Source organism: Vigna radiata, chromosome 7, assembly GCF_000741045.1.
Source record: "Vigna radiata var. radiata cultivar VC1973A chromosome 7, Vradiata_ver6, whole genome shotgun sequence".
NCBI lineage: Eukaryota > Viridiplantae > Streptophyta > Magnoliopsida > Fabales > Fabaceae > Vigna > Vigna radiata.
The window spans coordinates 1,651,003-1,674,620 of NC_028357.1; the positions used below are offsets into that span (position 1 = coordinate 1,651,003).

At 33.1% G+C, this 23,618-nt stretch overlaps 3 protein-coding genes across 4 annotated transcripts; 2 read left to right on the plus strand and 1 right to left on the minus strand.

Annotated features, from left to right (window-relative positions):
* The first annotated feature begins 10,867 nt into the window (after positions 1–10,867).
* LOC106767789 (AAA-ATPase At3g50940) lies at positions 10,868–13,452 on the plus strand. Its single transcript, XM_014652740.2, has 2 exons — positions 10,868–12,108; positions 12,793–13,452. Exons 1-2 carry the CDS (start codon positions 11,083–11,085, stop codon positions 13,288–13,290), a joined length of 1,524 nt encoding a protein of 507 aa, XP_014508226.1. The 5' UTR covers positions 10,868–11,082; the 3' UTR covers positions 13,291–13,452.
* A 5,952-nt stretch (positions 13,453–19,404) lies between these two features.
* LOC106767692 (AAA-ATPase At3g50940) lies at positions 19,405–21,252 on the plus strand. Its single transcript, XM_014652632.2, has 2 exons — positions 19,405–20,564; positions 20,721–21,252. Exons 1-2 carry the CDS (start codon positions 19,566–19,568, stop codon positions 21,228–21,230), a joined length of 1,509 nt encoding a protein of 502 aa, XP_014508118.1. The 5' UTR covers positions 19,405–19,565; the 3' UTR covers positions 21,231–21,252.
* A 573-nt stretch (positions 21,253–21,825) lies between these two features.
* Positions 21,826–23,219, minus strand: LOC106765917 (EEF1A lysine methyltransferase 1-like). 2 transcript variants are annotated; one of them, XM_022782690.1, is made up of 3 exons: positions 22,788–23,219; positions 22,318–22,369; positions 21,966–22,039 (listed from the first exon to the last, which is right to left on the minus strand). In XM_022782690.1, exons 1-2 carry the CDS (start codon positions 23,103–23,105, stop codon positions 22,340–22,342), a joined length of 348 nt encoding a protein of 115 aa, XP_022638411.1. In that variant the 5' UTR covers positions 23,106–23,219; the 3' UTR covers positions 21,966–22,039; positions 22,318–22,339. The 2 variants fall into 2 exon arrangements, with proteins under 2 accessions (XP_022638410.1, XP_022638411.1); XM_022782689.1 differs by lacking the exon at positions 22,318–22,369 and having other exon boundaries at positions 21,826–22,039.
* Between the last annotated feature and the right edge of the window lie 399 nt (positions 23,220–23,618).

The window sequence follows — 23,618 nt, forward strand, 5'->3', positions numbered from 1 at the left end:
TTTAAGGTTGAGGTGATTCTCTTACTTTCAGACACTTTATTATTATTATTGTTATATTATTATTATTATTATTATTATTACTATTATTATTATTATTATTATTATTATAACAGAATTATCCCTCGTTTATAAATTTCTTGTTTCTTACCCAGTAGAGGCCCACAATTCAATCCAGCATAGTTGTAAGCCCAAAATCCTTCTGCCGAAATCTGCAAAATATTTCCTTGAGGGATGTAGGTAATTTCTTTCTGCACCTCTACAATTTTCAAGTTCATCCATGAGATTTGTTAAAAGTAGGGATGTCAAAATGAGCCTGATTGCCATTGCCAGTCAACAATAGCCCCGTTCGTTGAGCCCCGTTCGTTGAGCCTGCTAATAGCTTTTTAACAAATGAACTAAATCGTTACAAATATATAAAAGTTTCCAAGTCTCGTTTTTTACTGGATTTGTATTCATTTGTTTAATGATGCTTATTTATCAACTTCAACTAATGATTAATTTCATATGTAAGAAAATAGATTGTAATAACAAGTATTTTTAAAGATTGTGATTGAAATTAAGACGAAACTCCATTGGAATTGGAATTCATGAATCAAATGATAATAATACTCCATACAATTAATCATTGTTTCACTTCACACATTCATATCAAGGTATACAAGTTTTAATTCCTTAAGAACAAGTTCTAAATTACATATCAATTTACTAATTTTTTTGTTCAATTAACATATACTTTGCATTAAATTCAGATGTTTAAGAATGACTAAAAGATTGAAAATATTCCTAGAACCAACTCTCTTGATTGCTTTATCTGTGTCTAGGCTCTAGTCCATTTTCCAATGATCAAGCACATTCAAATTATAATATTCCATCACTCCATAAAAATTTAGATAAACATATGAATGAACAACGATTGTATTGCACAAGAGAATTACATCAGTTTAGTTTAATACATCCAATCCTAATGAAAAATGAAATTAGCTATTCTTAGTCATCTACAACATACAAGTTGGACGAAATTTCATGGAAGAATGATGTCTTGATGCCTCGATGTAGCCTCTGCAAAATTTCATGAGTTTCTTCATCCTTTTCTAACCAAAACCCCCATCATTTCTTTCTTTCTCAACTAAATAACCACTCCCAAGATTACACAATTTGTTGGGCGAGCAAGTAGGCATGCGCTAAACGAAAACTTAATTGTTTCTTTGTTAACTAATCCCACTTGAGCGAGCCACTCTACTTGCTGAGCGAGTGTCCTTCTTCTTAGCTAAGTTGTGGCTTAACGAGAAGATCCTGACATATTCTTCAATTATGCTTCATTTTCCTGTACAATGACCTAACACAACTTTCCTAACAACTATTATATTCTTCTATGAGGAAAACAGATAACTCATGAATAATTACAACTTTGAGAGTATTAATAAACACGAATAATAAGTATTTTTCACACTTATCACCCACTAACATGTCGGCAATAGGTGGGGTGGGGCCAACCCGCTAACCCGTAACATATAGTATTATCCAAGCGCTTTTGAGATAAAGCAATCAAAGAGAGAGAGAGAGAACAAACAAAATGAAATGAAAGCAATCACAAAAATCAAAGTAAATATCTCCTTCTCACCTCATATTCTTCTCGTTGCTTGAATCACATCTCACTTCATCTTTTTAGAATCTCGTTTTTAAGATAGAGCAAGACGTTATAGAAGAGTGGAGTAGACGATACCACCTCACTCGAGTCCATCTCGTATAATTCTGCCACATGTTGGCCTCTTCTGTCATTATTGTCAGCACCTTTATCTTCGTCGTCAACAGGTTTGTCAATAAATCCTCTCTTTGGTTGTAATTTGGGAAATAAGGTTGGAAATTAGGGAGTTGGGGAATTATGGAACATTCTTGAATAATCTCATTTGATTTCAATCAGCCCTTATTGAGTTGTAACTTAAGTCAAATTATGGTTTTGTTTTTCAAATTTTGTTTCAATTTGAATGAGCTATGGTTAAATGTTAATTTCTCTAGTTAGTTTGGATTTAATTTATCAATATCTTTATTACATTATTGGTGTTTTTTTCCACTTCAATGATTTGTCAATTCATTTGTTGATCTTATAATGGGGGGTTTCAGAGATGAAACTTTTTTATATAAAAAAATGTGTAAAAACAAACTGGTAGGGAAGGCCACCATAAATAGGTGAGTTCAACTTTTCAACCCTTTTTTTTTGTCATAGTGATCCAACCCAACCAGAATTTGATAGAGAAGGACAAGCCAAAATAGGTGAAACTAACTCGTTTTGTTACTTTTAAAAGATCAATCGTCCTCTGATGTCATACCTCTAGACATGCCTAAGCACTTTCAAAAATAACCTCTGATGTCATACTTTGGAAGGCCTCATTTTTGGCCAATGAGTGCAAGGATGGAAGATCATGCTTTTAGGGTTTTCAAGAAACACCCTTGTCTATATATAGAGGTGTTTCCTCTCTTGTAATCATCTTGGATGTTATATAATGTTATGCTGCCTATTTTTTGCCATAATACTTCTTCTATATTGAAACTAAAGCATTCCATGAGGTCCCTCTAGTCACCTTTCTCTTAAATTTGACCTAACCTCTCTTTGTGTCATTGAACGCATCACCACTATATGGTTGTGAGCTTCTAGCCTTACAAAACCATAGCTTTCGCATTTTTCGAGCCCTTATCCTAGATGATCTACCACCACTTTCGCACCATATATATTCAAGGAATCATCTCCATTTCATCCTTCTAGCTTTGGTCTAACCTAGTCAATGAAGTTGTTATCACACCCTCATTCCTATTGTCATCTCTTTCTCCTACTATTTCCTTATTGATATCACTCTTGCCATATATAGTATGATGAATGGATTCATGACAAGAAAAGATATTTTAGATTGTATAATTAAAAAATATTTAAAATTTTACACTAGAAATAATTGTCTTGTTTTAAAAAAATGAAAGGTGTATACATACAAAAGTTAAAAAATGATATTCATTTTATATAATAAGTTTGTTTTATAAAAAAGAAATACTTATTAACCATGTAATCTAAACTATATATGTAATCTGAAAACTTTTTCTATGAAAAAACTTTAAATTATACATCATGAAAATTAAAAATTTGTAAGATTCCAAAATAAAAAAAAAAAAAAACGACTTTTAGATTATATAATATAAAAATGTTATAAAAAGTAGCTTTTAGATTATATAATTTAGAAGTAAAAAATTTTAAAATTATATAATTCAAAAGTCAACAAAAAATTTAGAATTGTGGCATCCAAAGACTTTATTTTATGTTAAGTGTTTTCTTTTTAAATGTATATTTGTATAAAGGCGGGAAAAAAATATGGAAGTGAAAAAAAAAACACCTTCTCCAATCGTATTAATGGAATGATATGAAGTCTAGTAAGATATCAAGAGTGTTTGTCATCAATGTGACCTATAATAACAAAATTCATTTGTTATCTATCTCGTTACTCGTCGCATATTTATTTAAAAAATATTTATCGATATTTTAAAATTCATAAATACATATGCATATCACCAATATTTAAAAAAATATATTTCATAAATTTTTAAAATAAAATTAAAATAAAATTACAAAACAAAATATAAAAATATAGTATAATTTAAATTAAACATAAATCAAAATTTAATTTTAATTAAATTAAATATAATAATAAATAAATTTATTTAATTTTAATTAATTTAACTTAATAAAATATAAATAAAATTTTAGTTTTAATATTTTACATATAACATATAATAATGTAATATCCACACTCCACCTATTTATAAACAGGTATTAAAATATCTATATATTTAAACTATGCATAATATTTTTTATATATACAAATATTTTTGTCATCCTTAAATAATTAAGTTTAGCTTTTTTTTTTTTTCTTTTTCAAAATCGTGAAATCTTTTCATTTATATAAAAAGTTGAAATATTGTTTTTTTTCTTTATTATTATATTACGTTTGATAATTGATAACTGGTGCAATTAACAGAGAAGAAGTGGGGAAACATATAGTTTATGTATATAAGAATATATTAAATTTCTATTATTTGTATATTATTGAAAGTATATATAATTAATGCATCTTTTTAAAGTAAGCCATCCAGTTCACTTTATTTGTGTGGATAAATAACATGTCAATTAGATATGAATTTATTTATTGATTAAAAATAATAAACATTACATTATTTTCTAAGTGGCACAACAAATACAAATGAAATTAAGAAAATGAATTTAGTTAGGAGAACTCACAAATTTCATTAAAATAATTTGTATGGAGTCCATTAATTTAATGTATTGTAGAAATGTTAAAAAAAAAATTAAGCAAATGAATGAAACCATTCAAGAACATATATTGAAATCAATAGATGTTAGTATAATTATATTACATATTACATTCTGTTTTGAAAATGCAAACAACAATATGAAATTAGAGATTTCTAAATAAATTGACATCTCTTGGAATTTCACTAATCATTCAGCAGAGGCAAAAAAGAAATCCAAACTTATCATTTTTCAAATTTAAAATAAAGAGTACGAAGATAAGTTAATTTAACTCATTAAATATACATCACACCAACAAAATACGGTCAACAAATGGCATATATTACCAGTCACACAATGACACATATAATACATATAATGATGTTCAAATGCTGTCAAAAAAATGTTGTCTAAGTATATGTAACATCTAAAAATTTAATATTTATGTTTTAATATTTTCATTCACTATATTTCCTTTTATATTTTATTTTTTATGTAGGTTGTCCCAATTTATTTTTTCTACTGAACAAACGATCAAAGTTCACATGTTTTTCCTATATTTTTATTAACACTCTTACTTTACATTTTTTTTCTTTATCCACTTTTTTTATCTAATTTCTCCATCCATCGGTTTTAAATATTTTTCTTCACCATCTTCTTTATCCATCAATTTATAAATACTCACATATCTTTCTCTTCAACACATTATCATTCCATTCCAACTTAGAGACATCTTGTTCCTTACAATCATCATTCTATCATCCTCATAACTTCATCACCATCATTAAATCTCCATCACTCCATGTTTTACATACAAACTTCTTCATCACGAGACCTAATTCTTTTTTTGATATTCATCTTCACCATTTTCCATTTTTTTGCATCTTCTATAATTTCTGAAATAAGGAAAACTAGTAAAATAATTTTATACATGTTTATGTTTGGTTTGTATGATTTGTTGTGTTGAATATTTGTTGGAAGTCCCATATCAACTAGAGATAAGGCCAATTTATAATATATAAGTGAGGTGCAATCCTCACCTTACAAGTTAGTTTTGTGAGGTTGAGTTAGGCCTAAAACCCACTTCTAACACGGTATCAAAGCTATGGTTAGAGTCTATGCTAGCGATATTTGTTGGACATATTATTCCACCCGCTATTGGACCGTTATCGGACCACCCATTAATATCTAGTCTCACTCTCGATATGTATATACCTCGGCGTGAGGGGGGTGTGTTGGAAGTCCCATATCGATTAGAGATAAGGCCAACTTATAATATATAAGTGGGGTGCAGACCTCACCTTACATGTCAGTTTTGTGGGGTTGAGTTAGGCCTAAAACCCACTTCTAACAACATTTGTAAATCATATGCTTTCATCTCTCTTTCCCTTTGGTTAATATTGTGTAGACTAAGTCATTTAAATTTAGTTCTCTTTTTATACTTTCATCTTTCTCTCTTTGACCAGTATTGTGTGAACTGTCATTTTGTAAATTTGGTCTTTTTTATATACTTTGATTTTATTTTCATACATTGCTCGTGTATTATGATGTATGAAAATGTGGTTTCCATATCAAAAGAAATTATGAGTTAGGTATTTCATAATCTGAGTTCAGGTTAGTTAAAATGAGGATATAGAAATAAATTATAACTTAATTAGTATTGAAATTTAAAATGAATAAATATAGAATTAATGTTATGTGATAAAGTGTAAATTTATGTAATATTCATATGAATGACATGGTGGGATGGTCTTGTATGAGATTTTGAAAATAGATGGTTTAAGGTTGTGAAATAAATAGGGTAGATGTGTGAATGAGTAAAGTCAAGGTGATAACCATAATCTATTCTTTTGTGTGGGAGAGTGACCAAGTAAAGCTAGGACACGAGCCATAATCTACAATGATATGTGATTTATTAGGTGTGGATGTTGTGAATGTAGTGACTTCTATGGAAGGAGCACTACATTGAAGTGATGTTAAGTGGTGTGTTGAGAGGACTTCGATGAGAATATTCTGAATCTACTAGTACGAGATTCATTTACAGGAAAATATATAGTCGTGAGATTCAAAAGAGATTATTATTTGAAGCTTCAGTATGAAAAGGACCAGACCTCACAAATAAGGAAATAATTTGTGTCATACTCAAGAGAGATTGATGTTCCAATGTAAAGTTTATGTTATAGTTCCTGAGAGGCAGGAGTAACTTATGGCAAGTGAGAGGCTCTAAGTTTCTCAATTAATTGATTTTTCAAAATCAGAGTCAAATGTTTGTTTGTGTCTTAACTAAAAGGGTTGAGTCATTAAGATTGTGTTGTGTGATAGACATTTGATTCTTTATGTAAATTATTATTTTTAAGCTTAGATGTGAATTATTTATTGTAAACATTGGTTAACTTATCCTTTGTGTTTTTTTTTTGAAATACACTGACAATAATAATATATGTATTATATATAAGTAGGAAATCAAGTTAAAAATCTCGTTGGAGATTCTATATGTGACGATAAAGAGTACCAATTAGCTCTTTAAAATGATATAGTGGATTGATTACATATACCTCACTAGTACAAAAACGTTGTTTAACGTCACCCTTTAGACGTCCGTTTCGTGAAAATCTGACGTCTACTACTGCACGGTGGCATTATTGTAAATAAATTGGAAAACTAGACGTCAGTTTCGATGTCAGGCAACGTCTATGACATCATAGACGTCGGACATGCTGCAAACTGACGTCCAACTGCCTGAGGTATGTGATAAGACAGTCCATTAACGTCGGTGTTTCAGGGGACCGACGTCTACTAGGTTGCAATTAATGCTAAACATCAAATTCCCAGGAGCTTAGACGTCGGCTAGAAAGGGCACCGACATCTACGTCACTGACAGGAAATCAAACGTCAACCGGTTCAGCTTTAGACGTCGAATAGACGTAGGATCCCGTGAAAAAGCAACGTCGATTGGGCTACAATTAATGTTGTTCACCTAATGCCCCAGGCAATTAGACGTCGCGTAGTCAAACGCCGACGTCGAAGGCTTGTCTAGAAAGCGGGAAGACAAAAATTCTTCAATGTAGACGTCCGTTCTGAGGGGCACCGACGTCTAATTTCCTGTATTTTCACCAAATTCGAGGGTTTTAGATGTCGGCTAGGATGGGCACCGACGTGAACTACCCTGACAGGAAACCAAAACATCAATCTTTTCAGCTTTCCTAGACGTCGGTTTCTGGAGCAACCGACGTCCCATTTCATTTTAAATAGACCGGACTCTTCTCAACATTCAGTTTCTGATCGCGTCTTCATCTCTTCTCCTTTTTCTCTGCTTCTCCTCTTCTTTTACTCGCTTGCGCACCTCTACATTTTATCTCATGCGGCATTGCATTGCCGTTTCTCATAACGTCATTGTCTTCGTTCTCTCCTTTTTCTCTCTTGCATCCTAGGTGCGTGGTTTTTTTTTATGCTTACCGTTTAAACTTTCTTTATTTTTTTATCGATTATCTTGTCGTTCAACTGATTACAATTTGCTTTCTTTGTGTTGTGTTTTAGTTATGTTTTGATCCTCTCTTTGGGTAACGTAGTGCAACATTCTCCCTTTGCTGGTTTCCTCACAAGAAGAGTGGCGATCTTTTGAGTTTTCTAGTTCTTCCGACCCAAAATGGAACCTGGGTCCTTGTCTACTTCTCGACACCGTAATTTTTTTCTGTTTCGGTTGATTAATGGGAAGTAGCCATGGACCGAGATTCGGTTTTGGGTTGAAAGGACTAGAAGATTCAAAAGACGCAAACTTTTTTTGTGAGGAAACTAGAGAGAGGAGATTGTTACACAATACTATCGAAAGCCTGGATCAAAACTGCACTAAAACACAAAATTGTTGTTAGACGTCGGTTAAAGCCATGTCTGACGTCTATAACAACATAGACGTTGGTTAGTGTCATTTTAAACCTCTTTATATATTCATGTTGATGTTGGTTTAATCATAAGTGGACGTCTATATAGAGTAATTAGACGTCAGTGTGAGTTTAAGCATACGTCTATAGAGACGTCGGTGGATATCGTTAACCGACGTTTATATGGACGTCGGTTCTGAGGAATTGCGACGTCCCATAGACGTCACCCGTTTAGACGTCGGATGTGAAAGTGACGTTAAAAGCCTAAATTAACCGAGGTTAAATAGCGTTTTTGCACTAGTGTCTATTATAATATTTGTAACCTCTAAAAAATAATTATTCATATCTTTTGTAAAAAAAAAAAATCTTCGAGAATTATAAATAAACTGGAAATGTGTACATATATTTGTACATTATTTACTATCCGTTACTACTTATATGATGATGTAATTAGTAGCCTAATAAGAATATCTTTTTCTTCTATACAATATTGCTTTCTATTTTTAGACTCTAATCATATGATATATTTGTAGATATATAGAGAAATACTTAACTGTCATCAATTAAAACTACAATAATGTCATTTATTATTTTACAGTTTTGTATACTATTTCTAACTACACTTAAAATTAAATATAATTTGATAAAATTATTGAGAGTTCAGTTTGAATGGGTCTTTTATAGGGAGATGACACTAAAATTAGCATTGGCATCATACACTTTTTAGAAATCAAAACTATTAATTATAAAATAGTTGTGGAAGTCAAAAGTAATAGTTAGTTATAAAATTTAATTCTGTTAATTATTTCATTGCAGAAATATAATCTGAGTGAAAAGGACTATGCAATTACATCTTAAAAGTGTTAAAATCATTAAAAAAAATTAAAATAAAATTATAATGCTAAATTTAAGAGTGAAAGACATTTTCATTATCACTCTTTATGGAATGAAACAGAAGAAGTCAATCAACCTTGTCCCTCACTCAAAAGAAACAGCGGTTTTGGCACGCTGCTACTTAGCAAGTCAATCATTTTTTCTTCGTAAAACAAAAACTCTTTTCAAGTTTAGAGTGCAGACAGGGTCAAAGAAGCTCATAACTTGTGAACATTGGTCATATCTGTCACGCTCCGGCAACTTACACAAATTACCACGAGATTTTTCAGTGTGCTTTGTCTTCACTCCACACTTTCTGGAAAAACTTTTCGGAAGGTCACCCATCCCAGAATTACTCCAGGCTAAGCACGTTTAACCATGGAGTTCTTAAGGGTTAGGCTACCGAAAAGTAAATGCATTTTGGTGATATGAGTAGCCAAATCAATTTCTTTAAGCTATCCTTCAAATGTATAGTCCCATACCTATACAGTCTCCAGATCCCTCTCATTCCAGTGTATGTTCGATTCGTCCATGTGCCCCTTCCACTCGAAGTCTGCCAGGAGCCGCTCCTTGTCCGTGCCCTTGCACCATGCTTCTTGCACCGGTGATCACTCCCCGCCCTCGTCAGTGCCCGGGTGTCACAATATCTCTTTAGAATAACAATAAAAATATTATATAAATATAGTAAATCTTAAAAAATTAACATCCATAATTTTAATAATAATTATAGCTAAATGACATCACTAAATTCTAATTAATCTTTACCACCTATCCTTACGGATTTTTTCAACAAATAATCGTCTTAAAATAGTTTACTAAAATTGCAATCCCCTCTCAAAAAATATTAGAAATATTTTGGTTTACACAGTTTTTCTTAGTCCAATTTTTTTTTAAATATATATATATATATATATATATATATATATATATATATATGAATATATATATATATATATAAATAAAGTTCTGGATCTATGTTGACTGCAATTTATGAAAAATTTACAATTATAAGGAGTTAAATATTATATAGTAGGAACACTGTTTTCTATTTTGTAGTTTCTGACACAGTATGTTAGTTAATTATAAATATATGTATTAAAAAATATTGGTGACAGTGAGAAGAAATAAATAGATGATAAGTGTTTTCCAATGTCTTATCTTGGTCTGCAAGGCAACGGAGTGAGTCAAATACATTGGTGATTCTTTTTTTCTAACATAGCACGGAAAGCGTTTTTATTTACGAGAATGGCATATACAATATATTTACAAAATAGGGTTCATTTGTCACTAATTTCTTCATAAATTATATAATAATTAATTTCAAATTATTTATGAGTGAAAAAAATGATGACAAAGAAATTAGAAAACCTAATTTAGTTGGTTAGAAACCTAATTTAGTTGGTTTGAAACCTAATTCTAATATATTTTTCCTATAAATGCTTAAAGAGTAAAAAGTTTTATAAAAAAATATTAAAATATATAATTTTAACATAAGATTATAAAATTAAATTATAAATACTTAAAAAAATAAAAATCTTTATAAAAAAATAATATTAAAATATAAAATTTTATCTAACATTATAAATATATATATATATATATATATATATATATAAATGTTTAAAAAATAAAAGACTTTATAACAAAATATTAAAACATTAAAAATAAACTTAAAATTATAAAAAAAATATTAAAATAATTCAGAATTCGATTATTTAGAAACCGAGTTTTAAGTTAAGATTATAAAAAAAAAAATAGATTAGAGTTCAGTTACCTAAAAATCGGATTCTAACTTTAAATAAAAAGGTAAATATATTGTACATCCTCGTAAATAAAAACGGTTTCCGTGCTATGTCAGAAAATTCTTCTGCATTGGTTGGGGTGACGGTTCCTTCTCAGCATTTTCCCCTTTGAAAATTTTGCAGTCCCAAACGCTAAACCAAGATGCACACTCTCGATTCATCCCAATATATATAAATGGATAAAAACTCACTTACAAACCAACCCACTATCGTTTCTTTTCTAAACCAATAAGCCAATATGTCCTTCTTTTCCTCTTCAAAGCCCGACTCAAACCTTGCCACTGCCAAGGCGGTCCTCTCCACGGCGGCGTCGGTGGCCGCCACTGCAATGGTCATCCGTTCGGTAGCCAGCGAGATCCTCCCGCCGGAGTTCATCTCGTACGTCAGAGAAGGCCTCCGCAGCGCGCTGTCGCGGTTCGCATCGGAGACAACTATGGTGATCGAGGAGTTCGACGGTCTCGTGAGCAACCAAATCTACGAGGCAGCGGAGACCTACCTTGGCTCCAAAATCTCCCCCTCCACGCAGAGACTAAAGGTGACCAAACCCGAAACCGAAGACACCTTCATCCTCACAATGGAGCGCAACGAGTGCCTCAACGACGTGTTTAACGGCGTCAAGTTTAACTGGGTCCTGGTGTGCCGTCAAGTGGAGACACGACTCTTCCACAACCCGCGCGACATGAACTCCACTTTGAAATCGGAGGTTCGGTCCTTGGAACTGAGCTTCCACAAGAAGCACAAAGACATGGTCCTCAACTCCTACCTTCCTTTCATTCTGAGGGAGGCCAAGTCCTTGAAGCAGGAGACGAAGGCCTTGAGGCTCTTCACCGTCGATTATCAGTGCATGTACGGAAACCCCAACGACGCCTGGACTGGGATCAATCTGGACCACCCATCGACTTTTGACACGCTGGCTATGGAGCGTGACCTGAAGGAGTTTGTGGTGAGGGATTTGGAGAGGTTTGTGGCCAGGAAGGAGCATTATAGAAAAGTTGGGAAGGCATGGAAGAGAGGGTACTTGCTCTATGGACCTCCCGGTACAGGCAAATCCAGTTTGATTGCTGCTATGGCTAATTACTTGCGCTTTGATGTCTATGACTTGGAGCTCACCGAGTTGCGTACCAATTCCGATCTCAGGAGATTGCTCATTGCCATGGCTAATAGGTCCATTCTCGTTGTTGAGGACATTGATTGCACTATTGAGTTTCACGAGCGCAGAGCGGAGCCCACACCCTTTTCCTCTGCAAATAATAACGACAGACAGGTTTTTCCCTCTTCCTTTTATTCCATGGAAACTTGTTCTTGTTTTATGGGAGTCTACATTCACAGAAAAAGACATGATAAAGTCCACTTCCTTTCTTTTATTTTTTAAATTCAAAACATTTCTTGGAACCACAAAGTTTGTTCTTTTTGTGATTTTGTTGTCTTTTGTGAGAAGGTCAATTACTGTGCTTTTGCTCTGCCGTTGTCCGTGAAAACTATAAACTTGGGATGGATTTCGATCCTCCCAATCATGTTTTTGCATAAGAATGCAATAAACTTGAACTGGGTCACTGTTACCCTCTTTCATTTTGTTATTGAGGGTAGTTAAATTCTAGGCAAGGTAGCTTAACTTATCTCAAGGAAAATTTGGTTTGCATAATACCATTGTAGATTAATATATATATGCCAACTCTAAGGATTTTTAACCCAATTTAATATGATAGGTTAGACAATCCTTCTAGATGAAGTTAACTCTCATTTTGTTTGATATATGTTTCGTTGTAAGTGTTGGACTTATGCCCAATCTCCTAAACTGAGGTGATTATTCCTGGTTGTTCTGTTCTGGTGTTGGGGATCGCGCAGTGTAGTAGCTAGATGCCTAAAATTGATTTTTCATGTTCACTTGTATTTTTTAATTTTTTTCTTATGCATTATTTTCATCCTAAAGTTTCTTCTAAACATGCAGGTTACACTGTCGGGGTTGCTGAATTTCGTTGACGGATTATGGTCAAGTTGTGGGGACGAGAGGATAATAGTGTTCACAACAAACCACAAGGAGAAGCTTGACCCTGCGTTGCTCCGCCCTGGTCGCATGGATGTTCATATTCACATGTCCTATTGCACTCCCTGTGGTTTTAGGCAGTTATCTTCCAATTACCTCGGACTAAAAGAACATGATCTCTTCCCACAGATCGAGGAAGAAATTCAGAAAACCCAGGTGACTCCAGCTGAAGTGGCAGAACAGCTTCTGAAGAGCAACGACACTGAAACTTGTCTCAAACAGCTTATAGATTTCCTAAGAGAAAAGAAAGAAAGACAGGAGGAGCTGGAGGCTAAAAGGAAGGAACAGGAGGCCAAAGATAAAGAGGAACAGCAGAAGAAGGAGCTGGATGATGGTGGTAAAGAAGAAGGGGTTGATAATGACGAAAAGAAAAGTACAACCGAGTTAAACAACACTTGCTGAAGTTTTAGATTCGGCAGGGTCAATTAGTCACTACCATAAATTTTCCATTTCGTTTAGATCGATCTTGGAGTATATATATAGGTTTAAATACCTTTTTAGTTCCCAACTTAGGGTTGGAATTTTCGTTTTGTCCCCAGTTTTAAAAATAAAGCCCTTTAATCATCATGTTTTTAATTTTGAGTGTAATCGATCATTCCGTTAAATAGATGCTAACAGCGTTAAATATTAACTCATGTGGCAACATGAGTTATCCAACGTGGGAAAACCAAATTTTTTAACAATGACGTATGTGAAAATATCTTAAAAGAAAAGAAAAAAAAATTTGCCCTAATATTTTCATCTCTGAAACCCCAAGGCACTCACCTCTGCCACTCCTGCACCCACTGCCACAACCTCTGATCAAAAGGCCGCTGCGAGGGGGTTGTCCACGACTTTGTCGACGCATTCATCGAAAGAGCCACCGCCCTTCACACCGGACTGCAATCTCGTCCTTTCTTCTTGGTAGAACCGGCCCCAACTCTGAGATCCTACCGTTCTCGCCGCCTTCACCGCTCGTCGTCGCAACGACCTGGACCGACGAGGTTGTCGGCGCCTTCAACGCCACTCTCCCGCGCAAGTCGCCGCCGACCAAGCTAGGGTCGTCGCTCCTCCTCCTCATCGGCCAAGAACACCATCGCGGACCACCATATTCGTCCTCTCTCGCGCAGGCCTTGCTTCCATCGAACCAGTTACCATAACGATCATCAATCTCGGCCAAAGATACTGCCATCGTCGACAAAAACAGCCACCGATGTTCTCGCCGGAATCGTTGCCCTCACCGGCGCTGCAACGCCGCTCTCCTTCCTTTCCACTCAAGGGTTTCCTTTCTTCTACCTCAGATATAAAAAATCTACACCGGCGCCGGCGACTCTCACCACCGTCGTCGAGGAAGAGAACGAAAATGTTTTCCGAATACCAAATTTATTGGTTGGTTTTCTATTGTTTGATGTTTCTTCTATTGGGATTGGGAACGATGAGTCTGTTGTGTGCATATGAGTGTGAGTGTGCTTTTTGATGATACGATGTGAAGGTTTGGATATGGTGGTGAAAGAGGGGGGTGGGGTTATGGGGCTACGACGGCATGAGGATTTCCGGTGACGTAATGGGGGTTCTCTTTTTGAATCTGTTTCAGGCGCTTGTTTAGAGTTTGGCTTAGCTTTGATTGTAGGTTGTGCAACAATGATGGAATGGTTAGTGTGATGGAGGCAATTGGGTGTTATGGCAAAGCTAAAAGGGGTTGTTGGAGTTGTCAAGGATAAGGGTTTAGAAGATGGGTTTTCGTTGAAGATGATTTAGTATTTTCCATCACTGGAGCAATGGAGGAGTGTTGATGATATTGGGTATGCAAAGTTGGGTTACTAGAGAAGCAAGGAAAGACGAGAGCGACAAAAAGAAGCAGCAGCAGAAGTGGATATTCATTTTGAAGGTGTGAGAGCGTGTTTGAGTTTGGTGCTGCTAGGCCAGTTGCGCGCTGACTTGCATCCAAAGTCAGACATTACGATAATTAGGAGGATGGCAATGGGGATGTTAGTGGCTCATGGAGGCCATTCGATGACTTTGAGAATCAAAGAGGTTGAAGATAAAGCGTGATGCACCAAATCCTTTTTTTTTTTTCTTTTCTTTTAAGCCTAAGATGATATTTTCACATCTGTCATTGTTAAAAAAATTATTTTTTCCACGTTGGATAACTCATGTTACCACATAAGTTAACATTTAACGCAGTTAGCATATACTTAACGGAAGGGACTGATTACACTTAAAATTGAAAACATGGACTTCATTTTTGAAACCGGAAACAAAACGAAAATTCTGATCCCAACTTGGGGACTAAAAAAGTATTTAAACCTATATATGCATATATATGGTATGGTTATTTATCTTTTTCAGTCTTCCTAAGATTTTCTAGTATACTTATTTTACTCTTTCACTTTCTGTTTTGTTAAATCCACGGAAAAACACTATCAGATGACGGGAGTGGGTGCCAATTTGTGAAACCGTGTCCACCATATTGTATCAAGAAGAGAGATATATAAATGTATATGATACTATACTATTTGCAAGGGAATATATCTGTCATCTTATTTTTCCCATCTCTCTTTTCTGCATTTCTTATCATTTTTTTTCCCCATCATGATATTACGTATCATATGTTTTACTTCCTATCGTTTTTCTTACTACTTCTCATTGGGTGTATACATTTCATTTCATTGCTAGTAAATGCTACTTCGTATACCAATCATTTTTCTATGTTTCTTATAACAGATTTTTATACACAGATACCATACAATAATCTAAGAGACTGACAAGAACAGTGAATTGCACAAAGATCAAGACTACTTTCACTCTTTTTTTTCTCTACGATAATGGTGGTCCAAGTCTTTGTACGAGGATGATGATATCCACATGTGGTTGTCTTTGCAAAATAAGGTTGAGGTGTATGAAAAAGATTGGTTAAGATATATATTGTAACTTGTTTCTAAGTTCTGCAGTTGAAATTCAATTAAAGTGCTCAAAAGGTTGAATAACAAAAGCCACCCAGTTTTCTTTAGTCTCAAATAAGTTAAAATTAAGAATAAATATGTAATTACATGCTTAATCAACATATTTTTTTAAAGGATGGGACAAGAAATTCATTGTTCTTCTTTTCATGGTTCCAAGTTAATCCAAATACTCCAACTCAAATCAAAATTCAAACCGTTCACACTTCCTACTTCTAGCAAACAATAATTCACCTAAAACAAATATGATGTAAGAGAAAATAATCCTTAAAAATTGGAAACTATAATCTAAAATTTAGAAATTTGTTCAATTTAATTTTTTTTTCATTGTTCCGTAATGATAAATGGTAATTGTTATTTTTTTAATGCTATTTGTATTTAATTCATATTTACAAAAGTAATATTATTATTCTTTTTTCTGGAGAATTTGTCAATGTTTGAAAGAAAATATCTTCATTAAAAATTTTGACAAATAATCTTAACTTGCGCGTTGGAAAAAAAAAAGTGGACTTCCAAGTAATCTCATAAAAAATTTATATTTGTGATTATTTATTTTACCAATGAAAATGTATATTAGAAAATAATTCTAAAATATTACTTTAATGATGATGAAAAAATAATTATAATAAACATTAATATTTAAAATAATCTTTTACCAATGTTAACCAAAATAATAATATCAAGTCAATAATGTAATAACCAAGAAAATAGATAATTAGAGTTGATAGGTGTTTTAAAATAATGAGATTGATTATCTTAATGTTAAAAAAATTCAATAATATAAATAGAATTTTATAAACACGTCTTATTATTAAAAACACTTATTATCTCTCCAAAAGTCTTTCTTCTAGACTTCCTCATCTTTTTTTCTAAAATTTCTAACTTTTGAGTCATCTCATTGACGATCAAGAAGTATCCAGGTGATCACAGTAGTGATATCTTCAACATCATCCGATCAATTTTTCCTATAGAGTAAGTTAGTGTCTGCTCCATTTTCCTTTGATTTTCTATTTAAGCCACATTCATGTAGGTATGATGCATGTGTCATCCAACCTCTTTTTCTAGTTTCTTGTTGATTAGTGGTCTTAATGACCTACCTTGATCATAATTATCTAGTCTGGAGGTATCGTTAAAGCTTTTTGAGTTGAGACAGTTCTTGGGCTAGTAGAGTTGTTTAAGCTTTCCATTAAGGAAGAGAAGCTAATATTTACTTTAATTTCTTGTTAAGAAGTATGTAATTATGTTTGATAGAATGTGAGATATATGTTTGATTGAATCTGTTACAATTTAAGTGAAGTTGTATCTTGATGAATTAATATTTGCCTATGGATGAACATTGTAGTGTATATGTGCGAAATGATGGTTACTTGAACATGTGATGTTATTGTGTTGGAGTCTAATTAGGTACAAAATTGATGTAGGATTGAAGGTAGTAAAAAAGAAGTGTTATTGGTTGTTTTTGGTTTAAATTGAGGTTTTGATTTGTGAATTCTTAGAGAAACTTTTGGGTTAATAATTGATGTTTGGAATATGTCTTAGAGTTATTTTAAACTTGTATATAACCATAATGGATCCAAAAATAAGGTTGAATGGGAAGTAGTGGTTAAGTACAGTTAGGCTAGACTTGGTTTAAAAAGAGCAGGTTTTGATAGGCGAGATTTTGAGATAATGGTTGAATGGAGAAATGTGGAGTTTCGGGTATGTTTAACGCCATTTGGAACTTTTTTAGATTTTTAGTTTATAAAAATGTGATTAGAAATGGATAAAATTGAGTAGCGAGCTTTTAAATGGTGATTTGGATATTGTTGTATGTTTTAAAATAATTACTTTATGAGTGTGAAAAAGGGAGATTAGATATCAATGAAGTAGACTTTAAACAACTAGTATGCATATGTTTAGTCTCTTTTCATGTCATTAAAGTTTTATTTTGGGTTGGAATTGTAATGATGACTTTTTTTTAATTAACTAGATAGTTTTTAGTTTATATATGTATATAAAACTTGATTTATAATTATGTATTAATGACTGTAAAGACTTTTTTGTATATCTTCTTTTTAGTTAATTATAAATGTGTGATATTTTTCTTCTATTAAATATTAAAATGAAAGTCATTTCGATTAATAAAAATTGAGTTAGTAATACTAAATTAAAGAAAGAATATAAAAAGAAAAGTCTTAAATTTGAAGAAGCAAAGATATTAGAATTTTTAAATGCTTAATTTTAAATTAAATTTTAAAATTATATAATTTTAATTAGCTAAATTGCCTTTATAAATTTGTAAATTTATTTTTTAAAATATCATCATCTATTTTTTTTTTAATAGAAAACACTTTTGTAAAAAAAATTATGAAAAAAACATATAATATATGCGTGTTTTGTTCTTGGATGTGATTAATTATCTCTGTGGTATATAATGCAGTGTTCTTTAACACCAAAATTTCTTTTTACTCCCATTTTTACATTATTTTTTCATATATTTCTATTTATTGTTTCAGAAATATAGATTAAGATCATTTACTGTTATAAACAAGTTATGAAGACAAGAACGTGTCAGATTTTTTTTAAAAATATTTTAACAATATTTTAGTATAATGTATGTGTTATTTTTTTTTTATTAATTCATTTGTTAATGTATTAAAGTATTTTAAATTTAATAAAAAAATGAAAATATTGTAAAAGAAAATTGTAAATTATATATATATATATATATAACTTTTGCGAAATAAGTTGACTAACTTTGTTGATGCTTTTGTCATAGAATTGGGTCGGCTGGTACATATTTCAAAACCAATACTTCTTTGGAATTTCCCTGCTTTTTGCAGCATCCTCTTTAACTTTTTATAAAGCTGCCTCTCAATTCGCAAATATATGTTTCAACTTTTCCATCCTCTCTTTTCTTTTTCTTCAGTAAAAACATCATATCGGAATAATGAACGTAAATTTGCGATAAATTTAAAACTTTTTCTCACAGTTCAAATTAATAACAAAATTATTATTTTTTAAATAAAATAAAGATGAATAATTATAAAATAAGTACTTTTAAAATTACTGATAACTATATTTATATAATCGACATAAATAATATATTTATATTTATATTGAAATAATATTTTATGTATTTAATAATTACATAATAATATTTTATTACAAATAATAATCATAATATTAAACTGTAAAAGATTAATTATGATGTTAATATTATTTTAATAGACATAAGTTTAAATTATTTCACAATAAAATAGCTTAATAAATATTATTAAATCATGTTCTTTATTAATAATAGGACGAAAATAAAATCCCAAAACTTATTTTCTCGTGTACAAATAAATTTTCTTCTTTATTATATTAAAAATCAAATCACTATTTCATTTTCCTTTTGTCTTTTTTCCACTGGATCATGTGTGCTCAGTGACATGCCTTCCTAGGATGGTGGATTTTTGTGCCGTGGGATTATCCTTATTAATTATATCATATTATTATTTTGACTCAGAGAGTACCATTTTACTTTAACTTAAAAAAATCAATTTAACTCAATTATTTGACAGAAAACGATAAATAAAATGGTAAAAAGTTAAATAACTGACAGATAGAAATAAAGTTAGCGTGAGCACATTCGCACAGTTCATCATGGTTTGTAGACACATTCATGAACCTTATGACTTTTTACTGGCAATTTTTCCTTAGTTTCAATTTCCCAGTGGTCTCTGTGGAGAATCAACGACTCTCATAATCATCACCATGTTTCCCTCTAGAGACGTGGCCATGGCTTCACCCTCTTCAATCTTCTCTGCTTACGCTTCCATGACAGCTTCCATCATGCTTCTGCGTTCAATAACCAACGACCTCATTCCTCAACCAATTCGTGGATTCCTTATCGACACCTTCCGCTACTTCTTCAAGCTTCGCTCCGACACTCTCACTCTCATTATCCAAGAGTACTCCGGCGGCATAGCGCGCAACCATCTCTATGATGCTGCCGAGGTTTACTTGTCCACAAAAATCACCCCCCAAAACGAGAGACTAAGCGTCAGCAAGACTCCAAAGGAGAAAAAGCTCTCCATTAGACTTGAAAAGGGTGAAGAGCTCGTTGATTGGTTTCATGGGGTGAAACTCAACTGGAATCTAATCTGCTCAGAGTTCGAGACTCGCAATGGTTCCTATGACCACTCCAGAAACAGCTCCACCAGAACAGAAAATAAGTACTTTGAGCTAAGCTTTGAGAAGAAGCACAAGGAGATGGTGGTGGAAACTTACTTGCCTTTCGTTCTTGAGAAAGAGAAGGAGATGAAGGACGAGGAGAGGGTGTTGAAGATGCACACTCTCAACACTTTCTATAGTCACGGAGGGTTCATGTGGGATTCCATTAACTTGGACCATCCTTCAACGTTTGAGACCGTCGCTATGGAGGCAGAGATGAAGAACCACATAATGGAGGATTTGAATAGGTTTTTGAGGAGGAGGGAGTTTTATAGGAAGGCTGGCAGGGCGTGGAAACGAGGGTACCTGTTGTATGGTCCCCCGGGAACCGGCAAATCGAGCTTGATCGCAGCCATGGCGAATTACTTGAAGTTCGATATCTATGATCTCCAACTTGACAACTTAGTCACCGATTCTGACCTCAGAAAGTTGTTGCTGGCAACTGCAAATAGGTCTATTCTGGTGATTGAAGACATTGATTGTAGTGTTGATCTGCCTGGGCGAAGACATGGAGAAGGACGAAAGCAACCTAATGTGCAGGTTGGTCATCTTCTCAATTCTTTCACTCAACAACTACATATTAAATGGCTAGTGTTGATCTGCCTCTCATTCTTTCACTGTTTATATCCATTATCTTAAACTATTTGGTAGATTTTAATGAATGCAATAATTTCTGAAACGATGTGATGGACGCAGTTGAGTTTGTGCGGATTACTGAACTTCATAGATGGGTTATGGTCGAGTTGTGGAGACGAGAGAATCATCATACTGACCACCAACCACAAGGAGAGGCTTGACCCGGCACTGTTGAGGCCTGGAAGAATGGACATGCACATTCACATGTCTTATTGCTCCTACCACGGGTTCAAGGTTTTGGCCTCAAACTACTTGGACGTTTCTTTGGATCATCACCTGTTTGGGGAGATTGAAGGCCTGATAGAGGGCACGCACATAACCCCAGCACAAGTGGCAGAGGAATTGATGAAGAGCGAAGATGCTGAGGTTGCACTAGAAGGATTCCTGAAGGTGCTTAAGCGAAAGAAGATGGAAGGTGATGTGTCTGAGAATGATGGTTCAGATAAAACACAACTTAACCAATCTAAAAGGTCCAAAGTTGGTTCCACGCAGAAAAGACCAGTTTGTATCAGCAAGAGAAAAAATAGTACGGGTACTAAGAGAGGGAGAAGAGCACGTACTTTGCAATAAACGTAGAACCTATTTTTTTAAACGGTCTAATAATGTTGTGTCTACTATATAATGTAGGTGATGATGTTTTGTTAGTTTTAAGTTTATGCGATCTTTGATGTTCTTGTTGCCAATGTGACAGACTATGTGATTTAGAGGAAAATGTAGCATAACTTTAGTACAATGGCAGTTGAGCAGGATGAAAGAACCTCCCACTTTCATCATATTGCTTGGTCCATAAGTTAAGTAGGTTTTATTTTTTCAGTTTAGTACTTGGTTTTAAAAGTGTATATATTGGATTTCAAAGTTGTAAAAATTGTATGAATCAAGTCTTTTCCGTTAAATTGGCAGAAACATAATTAACTTCCAACTGACGTGTGGGGAAGGAATGTGCACTTTTTCTTCTCTCTTCTATGCTTTTCCTACAATTTCTCAGCTTTTTCTCTCTTCTATATTATGAAATACTCTTTTCTCTCTCTCTCTCCTTTTGGGAAATAAAATCACACTCATCATCCACTTCCTCAAACTCTCTTATTTCCTTTCCAGTCTATTTTCAATCCCGTGAATGACCCACTAAAGCTTCTACATATCTAACACTTCCAAAACACACAATTCCTTTCTTTCTTCTTCAACACAAACCCTTAACGCATCTAATCCTTTTCAATTCTCACCAAGTAAGGAGGGTTTACAACTACAACTTTGCATGAATGTTTCAATTCTGACGGTATTTCATCAGGAAGATTGTAGTCATAAAATGTGTAATCACTTCCATATTGCTGAAAATGTTTGTTGTACTCAAGAAGTTGCACAATGGCATTAGGATTCATTTGCTGAAGATTAAAGAAAGGAAAAAGAGAATGTTAGAGCAAAAGCAAATCCAATGGAGTTGAATTTTCATACAATATCTATAACTTTATCAACTACTTAAAAACTAGAAAACACTCTAAATATGATTTTTAGAAGTATTATAAAAAAATTGTCGTGCATGAATTTGACAAATATATAATAGTATGAACAAGTAAAAAAAAATCACTGTCAATGTATTCTAATTGAACTCGTTATTAGGTAATACTAATTACTGAAAATGAGGCCTACTTCATCTCTTTACCTTTCTTAAACGAGCTTAATTTTCATAGATTGTTAGTGTAAAGATTTGTACCCTGTCAACAAATTAGAAAACATCACAAGTATTACTTATTAAATAATTATCATAAAATTTCATAAATTTACGATAAATAACAATAATTGATTCAATGCATTCTAAATAAACTACTTTCACCTATAAGGATTTCAAATTGTAAACATTTTTTTCACACAACAATCAAACTCGATCATGAAATCAAGTTTAAAGAATCAAAGTTAATTTCAACTGGAACCAACTAAACTTGGTTTAAGCAAGTTTTATACATAATCCAAGTAAGACGATGCTCAATAACTTTTCAACTATATCATACAAATTTCATACCAAAATCCTGAACAGTAATCCCAACCACTCACTCAAACAAAAAGGTAAATACAATTTACTAATTAAAAGAAAAATAAAAATTAAATTACAATAGCAGAGGAGTAGCAACAAACCTTGAGATAAACATAGAGAGTAGGGCAAGCAATGCAGGCAACGCGAGTGTGGACGCCACCGCAGAGAGTGAGAACTTCCTCGACCACGGTTTTCGCTGTTTCTGGAGTGTACCAGAACTGGCTCAAATCCCAATTCTCAGACACAAGAGAAACCTCGGACCCTCCTCCGACGTCGGAGTGATGCTGCTGCTCGGCGAGGAATTCTTTGAGAGCGGCAAGAGTGTGGGAACTGAGAGAGGATTCGTCGTCATCTGAGGGTGCCGAAGACTCAGTGATTCCGGTCACCGAGTTAGGGTTCAGTTGGAGTTGGTCTACCATTGCTCTAAGCTGGTGTGGGAGGAAGAGTTGGCGAAGAGGTTGGCATGAATTCGAATACAAGGTAATATATTCCAAAAGAGGAGAGATAAAAAAAAATTGTAAATATATAAAAAAAGAGAAAAGTTATTCAAAACACGAAGAAAGCAGAAAAGAGATAAGAAAAATATGATAATTCATTATCACGTCATCACAGAGTTAATTCATTTTATGTTAATTTAATCGAATGAACTTGATACAAATTATATTACATTAAAATGTAATAGAGATATTTTTAAAAACAAATACTAAATAGAAAAAAAAAAAACTTTAAACATAGAAATCAAATAAACAATTAAACCAAATATAAACAAGTAATAGAGAAATGATTGAGAAAGATAACTTATAACAATGTTTTTAATTAGATTTAAGAATGATGAAGGTCATGAAGATTTTCATCTGCAAAAATATTCTCCAATTGTGTGGAGAAGTGTAGATAATTCCGTGTAATGCTATGCAAAAACTCAATGCACTTGC

Bases quoted from the DNA above. Each gene is read 5' to 3' on its own strand.
- LOC106767789 (XM_014652740.2), top strand. From the start codon at position 11,083: ATGTCCTTCTTTTCCTCTTCAAAGCCCGACTCAAACCTTGCCACTGCC. The intron at 12,109-12,792 runs GTTTTTCCCTCT...CTAAACATGCAG, and splicing joins CAAATAATAACGACAGACAG to GTTACACTGTCGGGGTTGCT.
- LOC106767692 (XM_014652632.2), top strand. From the start codon at position 19,566: ATGTTTCCCTCTAGAGACGTGGCCATGGCTTCACCCTCTTCAATCTTC. The intron at 20,565-20,720 runs GTTGGTCATCTT...TGATGGACGCAG, and splicing joins GAAAGCAACCTAATGTGCAG to TTGAGTTTGTGCGGATTACT.
- LOC106765917 (XM_022782689.1), bottom strand. From the start codon at position 23,105: ATGGTAGACCAACTCCAACTGAACCCTAACTCGGTGACCGGAATCACT. The intron at 22,040-22,787 runs GTTTGTTGCTAC...TTTAATCTTCAG, and splicing joins CTCTCTATGTTTATCTCAAG to CAAATGAATCCTAATGCCAT.